We start from the raw sequence: 12,371 nt of genomic DNA, 5'->3' as shown, positions 1-12,371 counted from the left end.
TGGGGGGGGGGGGGGGTGGGGGGGGGGGGGGGTGGGGGGGGGGGGGGGTGGGGGGGGGGGGGGGTGGGGGGGGGGGGGGGTGGGGGGGGGGGGGGGTGGGGGGGGGGGGGGGTGGGGGGGGGGGGGGGTGGGGGGGGGGGGGGGTGGGGGGGGGGGGGGGTGGGGGGGGGGGGGGGTGGGGGGGGGGGGGGGTGGGGGGGGGGGGGGGTGGGGGGGGGGGGGGGTGGGGGGGGGGGGGGGTGGGGGGGGGGGGGGGTGGGGGGGGGGGGGGGTGGGGGGGGGGGGGGGTGGGGGGGGGGGGGGGTGGGGGGGGGGGGGGGTGGGGGGGGGGGGGGGTGGGGGGGGGGGGGGGTGGGGGGGGGGGGGGGTGGGGGGGGGGGGGGGTGGGGGGGGGGGGGGGTGGGGGGGGGGGGGGGTGGGGGGGGGGGGGGGTGGGGGGGGGGGGGGGTGGGGGGGGGGGGGGGTGGGGGGGGGGGGGGGTGGGGGGGGGGGGGGGTGGGGGGGGGGGGGGGTGGGGGGGGGGGGGGGTGGGGGGGGGGGGGGGTGGGGGGGGGGGGGGGTGGGGGGGGGGGGGGGTGGGGGGGGGGGGGGGTGGGGGGGGGGGGGGGTGGGGGGGGGGGGGGGTGGGGGGGGGGGGGGGTGGGGGGGGGGGGGGGTGGGGGGGGGGGGGGGTGGGGGGGGGGGGGGGTGGGGGGGGGGGGGGGTGGGGGGGGGGGGGGGTGGGGGGGGGGGGGGGTGGGGGGGGGGGGGGGTGGGGGGGGGGGGGGGGGGGGGGGGGGGGGGGTGGGGGGGGGGGGGGGTGGGGGTGGGGGGGGGAGGTAGGATGGGGGGGAGGGGGGGGGGGGGGGGTGGGGGGGGGGAAGCCCCTGCCAGCATGGCCAATTGGCCATGCTGGCAGGGGCTGATGGGAATTGTAGTCCATAACATCTGGAGTGCCAAAGGTTCGCCACCACTGTTGTAGTTGATTCCACATGCTTATGGGTGGGTTGGGCTTGCGTTTCTTGAGCACTGGTTCCCCCCACCCAATCCCAAACATCACATAGCAAATTTCTTTTTTTAATGAGAATTTTTATTTATTTTACACATTTAGATAACACATACATAGAAAGATGAAAGATCCCGATCTAGTCCCCCCTCCCCCCATACACCACACACACACACCCCTACACACATATATGGTGACTTCCAACTACTTCACTAAGGATCCAAGCATAAATCTAACCCCTGCTTATCATTAATATCTACTTTTTTTTCACTTTTAGTCCTTATAAAGTTGTCTTAATTCAATACACTGTTTTCATTTAAGTCTCGAATCCTGCCATTGTTTCTCTGTTTGAGTATGTTTTCAATAAGTAGTCCGCAAAGGATTTCCAGGCTTTCAGAAAATTGTCCATATTCTTGTTTCTTATAACCACCGTCAGCCTTACCATCTCTGCATACTCCGTGACATAGCAAACTGCTTTTGAAACAGTTGTGGTGGGGTTGAAAATTGGTTTGCAACTCTTACTGAACATTCCCCAAGTCTTTGGGCATGCCTAAGAAAACTCTATAGATCTCCAAAGCATTTTTTTTAATTACTTGTAAGATATTCACACCCATGAGCCAACTGCCCTGACTCAAGTTTCTTAACAGTGCAATTGCATTCAGAGTTACTCCATTCCGATACCACTGAAACCAGAGGTGGGATCCAGCAGGTTCTCACCAGTTCCCTTGAGTGGGTTACTAATTATTTGTGTGTGCCGACAGGGGGTTACTAATTGGGTCTGATTTTCTGTTAGAAATTCCATTAGGTCCAAAAATCATAAAGTCCTGTTGTTTCCTATGTGGCTGGTTAGCGAAGGTAGAAAACAGGATAATTCTCCCTGTTGGACTGTTTTAAAAACATATTTTAGAAATATGGTAAAGTTCCTTGTTTAAGGAAAGTCTCCTTCTTTTGATTTCTAGAAACAAAATTAAGTATTTGAAAGTATGAAGTATTTGACAGGCAGTCAATTAGAGGAGAAGTCGTTGTTTCTGTTGGCAGTAGACGATAGGACTTGCTATAATGAGTTTAAATTATGGACAGAAAGATACCAGCTGGAAATTAGGAACTTTTTTTCACAGCAAGAGTTTTTTACAGTAACAGAGAAATTATTAATGCCCCACCCCTGGAATGCCCGGCCACACCCCCGTCATGCCCCTCCCAGCTTCATTGGCGCTACCCCACTGTTTGAATCCTACCACCATGGGAACCTGTTACTAAAATTTTTGGATCCCACCACTGACTGAAACCCATGGAGTTCGATTAAAGTAACTCTACATTGCAAGTTCTTAAGTTTATAGCCAGCCTTTCTTGTTGAGACTCATGGCAAACTATACAACTAGGAACGATACAAAAGGAACAGTATAAAACACCCCACCAACAGTGAATAGAACAGAATTACCGAATTAGAGGATTGTGTATTAAAAACAATATAATACATAAAAATAATACAAAAGAGCTGAATTTAAAAATTGGAGAGCCGTGCCGATAAAACAGTGTGTCACAATCCTCTGAAGATGCCAGCCACAGATGTAGGCGAAACATCAGGAGAAAATGCTACTAGTACACAGCCATACCCTGGAAACCACACAACACCCCAGTGTGTCACAACACTAAGCCTAAAGCTGAAGAATGAACAGCTTGTAGGCCTCCGGGAAGCCTCTCTAAATTTTCAAATAGGCGTACAGTTCCCAAGCTCCTTTTTTTTAAAATATAATTTTTATTGATATTTTGGATTGTTACAGATTTATATTGTACATCTTATATTTCATCCTCCATATCCTTTTACCCCCTTTCCCCCCTCCCCTCTCTTCTTCTCTTCTTTAGATGTGCAGCAGTAGGTCCATTCTTTTCAATCTTCTTGTCCATTTTTCTTCTGTAATTCCAATTTCGTTCAGCCAGTCTTTGAATCCCGCCCAGATCCACTTCATGTCTTTTTGTTTTTCTTGCCATATTTGGTTTCTTGACATTATGTCAAAAATTTCTAATTGTATTTGCTCCCATATATATTCCAACCATTTCTGCATTGTCCAGATTTTTTTGTCCTTCCAACTAATGCACTTTATTACTGCATGTGGGCAGCTTCCTGATCATGATCATGGTTTGAACAGAAGCTTTCTCTTTCTTTGTTCTATTATTGTATAATCCAATATGCCTATAAATAGTAAATCTATGTTTATCTTTATTTTTACATTCACATATTTTTCTATGTATATTATAACATTTTCCCACAAATGTTTTACCTCTGGACATTCTAGCCACATTGCATTTTTATCCCCACAATGCCAACATTTCGGACTGAGTCCACTTATCATATATGCCAACTGTTTCGGTGTTCTATACCATTTTAATATTAGTTTCTTCTCCAATTCTACATATTTCTCTATTTTTATCTTATTTATATTGTCTATTACCCAAGCTCCTTGTGAGCCTTATGACTGGGCTGGGGGGAAATGGAGGGGAAAGCATAAGCCAATTACTGGTAATGAAGTTGTCAACTTTCAGTGGGGAAATGCCTGGATACTTGGTGGCAGATCCTCTGAGCAGTGGGGTTTGGGTGGAGGATGGGAAAGACCTCAGCAGAGTACAATGCCATAGAGTCTCACCCTCCAAAGCAGCCATTTCCTCCAGCGAAACTGAGCTCTGTCGTATGTCCATATTCATTTCAGTCTTTGAGCCTGGTTTCTTTCGATCGTTTCAGCACGGGATGGGGATTCCCTCGATTGCGATCATGTTGCACGAACTGATCAAGCTCCTGTATTACTCCAAGTGCTCCAACGTGATCGTGTTCCGCATCGGCACGTCAGGAGGAATAGGTATTTCTCCAAAGCCCTTGTACTTCTTCTTTAACGTCGAAAGTAGTTAACGCGTACTGGCTAAATTTGTGAAAAGTAGGAGGCTTTCCCCGTCTCTTGTTTTAAATGTAGGTTTGGAGCCCGGCTCCGTAGTGATCACCCAGCAGTCTGTAGATGCCACCTTCAAACCTCAGTTAGAACAGGTTGTCCTCGGGAAGTCTGTCTTTCGCAGTACGGACCTAGACAAGAAACTGGCCGAAGAGCTGCTGGAGTGCGGCAAAGAACTGGACCAGTTCAACACTGTCACTGGGAACACAATGTGCACCCTGGATTTCTATGAAGGTAAGGCTGCTGCCGTGGAAACATGCGTCGATCTCCCTGTTCGGGCGAATGTCTTTGTCTACCAACAAAACATCTGGAAAACCTCAAACCACCCAACTATATTTGACTGGCACTTGAAAATGTTAGAGCTAGTAAAGATTGCTCAATTACAGGGGAATGAAGTACTGGAAAAAACTTATAATACAAAAAATCAGTGGGATCAATGGATTAAATATCTAGAACAAAAATATACTGTCCAAAACATTCATTTTGTTTAATAATTTTATTTGAAAAACAACAAAGTATGTTCAGACGGAAGCCGATGAATCTTAGATATAAAGATGTTAAATATTTATATTAGACTTTTTGAGAAAATGAAGGGCGGAAGTTGACCATTGTCATTTTTAGTCTTATTTTTTTTCTTTCTTTTTCTTTTCTCTCTTCCGTGATGTTGATTTGTCCTTTTTTTTTCTTTCTGACTATCTTTTTTCTTTCTTTTCTTTTCTTTTTCTTCTGCTAAGATATACGAATGAAAAATATTGTAGTGTTATATCTATTATATGTTTATAGAATCTAAATAAAGCATTTTAAAAAAAATGAAGGGCAAACTTCAAAAAAACCAAACAAAACAGCTGGATTGTCAGATGCTGAGCTAAAGATCTTCTATTTGTGTAGGCTTAAATTAACAGGAAATGATAGAGAGAACTGGTTAAATTGGAATATGTGGACCACTGAATATAGAAAGGGCGGGTTTGCCCCTTCCCTCCAACCCCAGAATGAGTGGAGTCAGCTTGGTGTGGTGGTTAAGAGCAGTGGACTCTAGTCTGGAGAACCAGGTTTGATTCCCCACTCTTCCACATGAGAGACAGACTCTTATCTGGTGAAATGGATTTCTTTCCCCATTCCTACTCAAATATCTGCTGGGTGACCTTGGGCTAATCACAGTTCTCTCATAATTCTCTCAGCTCCGCCAACCTCACAAGGTGTCTATTGTGGGTAGAGAAGAAAGGAGTTGTAAGCTGCTTTGACTCTTTACGGTTGATAAAAGTGGGGTATAAATTCAAATTCTTCTTTTTCTTCTTCTTCTTCCCCTAGCCTCAGACCTAATTCAAACAGAGGTTGATTCCGCATGGGCCAAAAACAGTGGTGTGAAAACGGTGTGAAAATGGTGTAAAAGAGTTTAAAACAGTGTAAAAAGGTTTATACCATTTTCACACTGTTTTCACACCGCTGTTTTTGGCCCATGCAGAATCAGCCAAAGATTGTGAAATAAAGCTGTCTCTTAAATGCACCATTTTAGGTGGGTCAGTCACAGGGTCAAATGCAGAGGTGGGATCCAGCAGGTTCTCACAGGTTCCCGAGAGTAGGTTACTAATGGGTGATTTTGCCACGTGATTTTTGCCTTAGTTACGCCCCTCCTCTCAGCAGTAGCGCGCAGAACTTGAAGCAGTCTAGCAGGAGGTACACCGGCGTGCGTGGCAGCCTGTTCCTGCGTGCATTCATTTCCCGCCCAAGGACCGGCGCAGCGGCTGCATCCTTGCCACAGCCCCGCCCAGGAATGCCCCGCCCCCGTCATGCCCGGCCATGCCCCCGTCATGCCCCGCCCATCCCCATTGGCACTACGCCACAGTTTGAATTCCACCACCATGGGAACCTGTTACTAAAATTTTTGGATCCCACCACTGGTCAAATGTTTCACCATTAAAAAGGATTACAAATCTAGCCTATGAGAGGGGCGTTCGTGTAGATCCCGCCTCCCTGATTTCGAAGGAAGTTTGTTATGGAAAGTTCGCTTGAACAGATAACTCAGCTTTCTGGGTGGTTAGTATAGAACAGGGATACCCAACATAGTGCTCCTGGGAACCATGGTTCCTGCTGAGACTATCCTGGCACCCACCAAGCGTTTTTAGAAAATGGGTGGAGCCAGATAGGACTCTTACCCCGCAGGGCTTCTGACTAGCCCAGTGGTGGCGAACCTTTGACACTCCAGATGTTATGGACTACAATTCCCATCAGCCCCTGCCAGCATGGCCAATTGGGGCTGATGGGAATTGTAGTCCATAACATCTGGAGTACCAAAGGTTCGCCACCATGGGACTAGCCATTGAAGTTCCAATTGGCTGCGCAGATTAAATGGCATTGTTTCAGCACCGCTGCCATCACGATGTTTGTTTTACATTCCCTCTTCTCCCTTTGTATTCGGGCTTCTTCATTATGTGTGGCTTTGCTTCCTGTGGTAGCCATTTTGTGGTTGGCCCCGCCTCCCGTGGCAGCCATTTTTTGGTGGCGCCCCCCATCCTGTGTCAAAATTCAGAAGGTGCCTGTGGGTTAAAAAGGTAGGCGACCCCTTGTGTAGAGACCCCGGCGTCTGCGTAACAATCTGCATTTCCTGCGTTCTCCTAGGCCAGGCTCGCCTCGATGGAGCGGTCTGCTCGTACAGCGAAGAAGAGAAACTTCAGTATCTGAAATCAGCACATGCCGCTGGTGTGAGGAATATTGAAATGGAATCTTCTGTTTTTGCAGCCATGTGCAATCTTAGCGGTCTCAGAGGTAACGGCATATTCACAACTTTATTTAACACTTCTGTGTCCAATATATTTAATTTGGGGCTTGTAATGACTAGTAAGGAGCCCCGTGGTGCAGGAAAGTTGCAGCTGTGCCCATGACCCGAGTTCGACCCCGACAGAAGTCAGTTTCAGGTAACCAGCTCAAGGTAGACTCAGCCTTCCATTCTTCTGAGGTCAGTTAAACGAGGACCCAGTTTTCTGGGGGTAAATTGTTTTTTTAAAAAAAGTTTTATTGTATCATTTGAATTTTACAGTTTATAGTAATTTTCTTCTTCATACATTTTCAAACAATACTTTCCCCCCCTTTTGTCCCTCCCCCCATTGCTTCTTCTTCATATTTTTGTCACACAAACAGCAGTAAGTTCATTCTCTGTAGCCTCTTCTCCCATATTTCTGCGTTCACTCGAGCTTCTTTCATCCAGTCCACGTATATTATCCATATCTTCAAAATTTCCTTCTGTTTATCTTGCCACATCTTATTTTTGGTTAGTATATCGAAAATATCAAGTGTCACTTGTTCCCAGATATATTCTAACCATCTCTGAAATGTCCATTTTTTCTTTTCTTTCCAGCCCAAGGCTATTGTTGCATGGGCTGCTTTGATCATTATTTTATACATGTAACTATATTGTTTGTCCACCCTTCTGTCTTCCATTACACCCATGAACATTAAGTCATTATTTAAATCAATACAACAACCTTTATTAGGCATATTAAAATAGGCTCCAGAGCATTACAGACATTTCTGAAGTACAAATCAAAAGTACAAATCATAAGTACAAATCAAAAGTACATTCAAAACACAGACAGATAAACTGTATCTAGCATTGGACGTTACTTAGAAAATTTTGTCACTTGTAAAAGAAATTTTGCTACTGTGTTATTTAACAAAAGTGTTATTTAACAAAAGTGTTATTTAACAAAAGCTCCACAACAGAGTTGTCAGAGTCTCTTTCAGATTTGTCTAAGACCCGCCCAGGAGAGAAATTCCTAATGCCCACATATCTTGGACAGTCAAGTATAATATGAGCAAGAGTCTCCACTTGGTTTTTACAGTGTGGACAGACCCGATCCTGGAGAGGGATAGATAGGTAGCGACTCTTTGTAATGGCTGATGGAAAAGTATTGCATCTGGCCCTTGTAATAATCCATCTCTGTTGGGGTTCAGTTAATAGTTCAAGATATTTATTATGTGCCCTTGTTCTGGGTACTATTCCGACAGAAAGGGGTGAGCATGAGTTCTATTTGTTTGGCCCAACAAGATATGGTATTCCCTGTTCCTAGAAGTCTGCTTTTTAAGGTTTGCAGAATCTCTCTGGGTGACAGCATACAGAGATCTTCAAGTATTAAACCTAGAGAGTGGATTTTTGAGTTTAAAGAAGTTGAAATTACCATTCCTTCGAGGCAAATACAGGTCCTGGGCAAGCATTTCAATTATTTAAATCAATATTTATCTTCACCAGTTTCTCGATATATAACAATACAATTGTCCAAATTTTTTTTTTACTTCTGCCCATTCTATCCACATATGGCTATAATATGCCTCTTGGTCTCCACAGTGCCAGCATTTAGAACTAAGTCCTTTTATCATATATGCTAGTTGTTTTGGTGTTCTATACCATTTTAATATCACTTTTCTTTCTAACTCCATATATTTCTCTTCTGGGGGTAAATTGTATACAACTGGAGATAGCAGTCGCAAATCACCCCATAAATAGTCTGCTTAGTAAACATTGAGATGTGTCGTCCCCTGATGGGTCAAGTAATGACCGGGGCTTGCCCAGGGGGCTACTTTTACTTTTAATTACTAGCAGCAAGACATTTGTAATGCTGCTTTCCAATACATACTTTTGAACGTTTAACTGCAGTAGGATTTTTCTTAGGAATAATTGCTGGCGCCGTAAAGAGTGAGGCTGTACAGCATGAAACGTGCAGAAACAAAAAACAAGAAGGGTGTTTTTAAAAAAAACACGATTTCCACACAACTAAAAAGGCATTGACATTTTCATCCTGTCCCCGTTTGCTCAATAGCCTTTGCATATCTGCCAGTGAGCCCCCTTTTTGAGCCTGTGTGCCCATTTGGAATTCTGAGGCAGCATAATGACACAAAACTGGTGTCACAAAATGGCTGCCGCAGGAGCCAGAGCCAGCCACTAAATGATTGCCACAGCCAATCACAAACCTTGTGGCAATCATTCAATGACAAGGCTTCTGATTGGCTGTGCAGATTTTTTTTTAAAATGTTGCTGCGGGGGAGCTGCTACCACAGCACACAGATCTGCGCTGCGTTACTGACATTAAGTTCTGGCGATCATGTAGTCACAAGACTTCTGATTGGCTGTGCAGATTTTTTAAAATGTGAGCAAAAGTACAGTAGCCCTAGCCCCACCCACTTCCTAAAAACACACTTGGCGGGACCCAGAAAAAGCGCCTGTGGGTGCCATGTTGGGGACCCATGTTCTAGGTCATAGGTTTCAAACTCGTGGTCCTTTAGATGTTATGGACTACAGTTCCCATCATCCCCTGCCAGCATCATTCTGGCAGGGAATGATGGGAACTGTAGTCCATAACATCTGGAGGGCAGCGAGTTTGACACCTGTGTTCTCGGTCATATGGAGCATCATCCAGATCTTTTAGTCCTCACCAAGGAAGCCTGAATAGCTGCTCCTACGCCACTGCTGCTCCTTAACCTCCTACGCATAGGAGGTTAAGAGCTCGTGTATCTCATCTGGAGGAACCGGGTTTGATTCCCAGCTCTGCCGCCTGAGCTGTGGAGGCTTATCTGGGGAATTCAGATGAGCCTGTACACTCCCACACATGCCAGCTGGGTGACCTTGGGCTAGTCACAGCTTCTCGGAGCTCTCTCAGCCCCACCTACCTCACAGGGTGTTTGTTGTGAGGGGGGATGATAGCAGAATTGAGCGGTGCTACTCAGAGTAGAACAAGTGGTCTTGTACAGCAAACCCCCACCTTCATGAAGAAAAACTCCACACAGCTGTTTCATTCAAAAGAAGGCTTTTACCATTGAGTTGCTCTATGTACAAGAAACTATATACAACGTAGAATAAGCAGTCCAACAAAGTGCTTCGCCATGCACGTGTTTCCCTAAGGAACACAGACACAGTACAATACAGTTGCTTATATACATGGTTCCACCAATCATTGTAAAGGTCACTTGCATCTGGTTAGAACCGGTTCTCTAGCTGTCAGATCATTCCTTTCTTGCTGACCTCTGCTGGATAGGATATGACCACCATGATCTAACTGTCATGACAAGGGCAAGGAGATTGTAAGCCCCTTTGAGTCTCCTGCAGGAGAGAAAGGGGGGATATAAATCCAAAAAATATATATCCAAACACACCAATACAGCTAGGAGAAGGAAGTTGTCAAGAGAGACTGAGAAGTTTTCCTAGATCCTCACTCAGCTGAAGGTGGAAAATGTTGAGAATGGCGCAGGGGGCCACATGATCTTGCCGTCGTCGTGCCCCCAGTGCCTTTACAGGTAACAAAAAAACCCCGTCAATGGCACAAGGTCACCTGATCACACTATGCTGCAGATTCAAATAGTAGTGGGCCCTTGCAGCATTTTTAAATGGTCAAATTCTTCTGTAAAATGGCAATAGTGGCATTGGGTCAAACCATAGTTTGACTTTGAGTCTTCCTGTATTCTCTTCTCTACTATATCCACCATCCTATGTGGTTTCGGTATATCAAGGTATTGAATAGCAAGCCTTTATTGGCATAGACAACAGTACAACAATAATAAAAACGGATTAAAAAGCATATACAATACAGGAAATAAATGTTAGGTCGAAGAAAATCTACTGCCGTTTAGTAATTTCCAGGAGAAAGTCTGCCACTATCATACAGAGAGAAGGATCAGGATTGTCCAACAAATAGTGTAATCTAATTAAATCGGGGAGATCTGGTAAATGTAAAGGAGTAAGATTCACATACTTGGATCTGATTTCCTTGAATCTGAGACAGTGTAGTAATTGGTGGGCCAGAGATTCATCTGAGCCATCATTACATGGGCACAATCTTTTAGCCTTTTCTTGCTTATTAAATCTGCCATGTAACAAGGCAGAAGGCATAACAGTAAACCTGGCGAGCATACTCTTTCTGGCCGGTCCAATGGGAACTCCTCCTTTATTTCCCCCTGAAGAAGAGCTGGTGAGATCCAACCCAATGTCATTTTTTAACATTCTTCTCAGAGTTAATTTTGAAGTAAACATTTCGGGGTCTCTGGTTTTGTTTTGTGAATACCAAGGTGCTGTGGTATGCGTCACGCTTCTGAACCGTCTAGAAGGAGACCAAGTCACTGCGCCGCATGAAGTCCTCAAGGAGTACCAGACAAGACCACAGAAGCTGGTGGGACATTTCATCAAGAAACATCTTGGGAAGCCGTGACATCTTCCCCTTCCTTTGTCCTGTTGATAGAAGTCCAGTGCTTCATAATGAAAAGGGAATTTTAATTATCCTCGTAATCCTCGTGATTCCAACCTTCAATTGCAGTCATCTTTAATGAGTGTATGAGCTTATGTTGCATTTAGTATGTCTTATAAAATTGATATGCTGTTGTTTGGGAATGTTCCAAATTAGTAGCCATTAGTATGTAGCAATAAAATGAAACAGGAGGTACGGACGCTTTCGTGAGTAACGTGATGTATTCCAACACAATTTTACGTTGGAATAAATTTGGTTAGTCTCCGATATGTCAATGGCCTCCTGTTTTTTAATTAATGGGGGGAAATTGTGGTGATATATAAAAATACACGTGCCAAGTGCAGCTATTCCTGGCAAACTAGAGAACCGTTTCAGTTATAGGCCACGATCCAACAAGTAAACCAGGTCTCACTGAAGCCCACCTGGGAAATTTATTCAGTTACCCATGCATATAAAACAACCGCTTATTCCAATTAGTCCTGGAATTCCTTGTTTCAAAGTCACAAAAATCACCCCAAGTGCTAGTATTTTGTCGCAGAACAAATCCTCACTGTGATGTAACAGGCCAAATGGCCAACCATAACAACTGTCCGATTGGGCCCTCAACGTCGCAGTCAGAGGAAGAAAGGGCACGTTTTGTTTCGAGGGATAAATTGGTGGATTTGCTTATGGCACAGTTTGGCTCTTTATAGTACTTCTGAAGGAGAATTTAGATGATTCTATTACTCACTTGTGATTTTGGCAGCAATAAGATTTGCAGTCCTAAGCAGAGTTACTGCACTCTTAAGAACACTGAAACGGGCTGAAAGATAAATTCATAGTCACATCGAGTGTCTTTTTCCTGTATGGGTGCTGTTAAGTTACATCGGGCTTGTGGCAGCCCTGTAGGTTGCTTTGAGACTCCTTACGGTTGAGAAAAGCAGGATATAAATCCAAACTCTTTTCCTTCTTGTCCAGTTCACAAGAAGTTCTTGCAGATTTTGAAGTGGATTTTGGCATTCAGAGGTGGTTTGCCATTGCCTGCCTCTGCATAAAGACCCAGAACGTCCTTGGTGGTCACCCATCCAAGACTTAACTTGGCTGACCCTGCTTATCTTCTGAGATCTGATAAGATCAGGTTAGCAGGGCCATCCACGTCAGGTTGAAGACAGTATAGATCAGTGGTGGCGAACCTTTTTGAGAGCGAGTGCCCAAATTGCAACCCAAAACCTACTTATTTAT

At 45.5% G+C, this 12,371-nt stretch overlaps 1 protein-coding gene across 1 annotated transcript; it reads left to right on the top strand.

Moving 5' to 3' along the window:
• Nucleotides 1-3,719: 3,719 nt before the first annotated feature.
• UPP1 (uridine phosphorylase 1) lies at nucleotides 3,720-11,390 on the top strand. Its single transcript, XM_048511236.1, has 4 exons — nucleotides 3,720-3,837; nucleotides 3,949-4,158; nucleotides 6,541-6,687; nucleotides 10,975-11,390. Exons 1-4 carry the CDS (start codon nucleotides 3,729-3,731, stop codon nucleotides 11,112-11,114), a joined length of 606 nt encoding a protein of 201 aa, XP_048367193.1. The 5' UTR covers nucleotides 3,720-3,728; the 3' UTR covers nucleotides 11,115-11,390.
• The last annotated feature ends 981 nt before the right edge of the window (nucleotides 11,391-12,371 follow it).

Source organism: Sphaerodactylus townsendi, linkage group LG11, assembly GCF_021028975.2.
Source record: "Sphaerodactylus townsendi isolate TG3544 linkage group LG11, MPM_Stown_v2.3, whole genome shotgun sequence".
NCBI lineage: Eukaryota > Metazoa > Chordata > Lepidosauria > Squamata > Sphaerodactylidae > Sphaerodactylus > Sphaerodactylus townsendi.
Note: the sequence above shows the minus strand (reverse complement) of the source record. Positions and strands in the feature narration are given on the sequence as shown.

Coding starts and splice junctions, on each gene's coding strand:
- UPP1 (XM_048511236.1), top strand. CDS start 3,729: ATGGGGATTCCCTCGATTGCGATCATGTTGCACGAACTGATCAAGCTC. Junction 4,159..6,540: donor CACCCTGGATTTCTATGAAG/GTAAGGCTGCTG, acceptor GCGTTCTCCTAG/GCCAGGCTCGCCTCGATGGA. Junction 6,688..10,974: donor CAATCTTAGCGGTCTCAGAG/GTAACGGCATAT, acceptor GTGAATACCAAG/GTGCTGTGGTATGCGTCACG.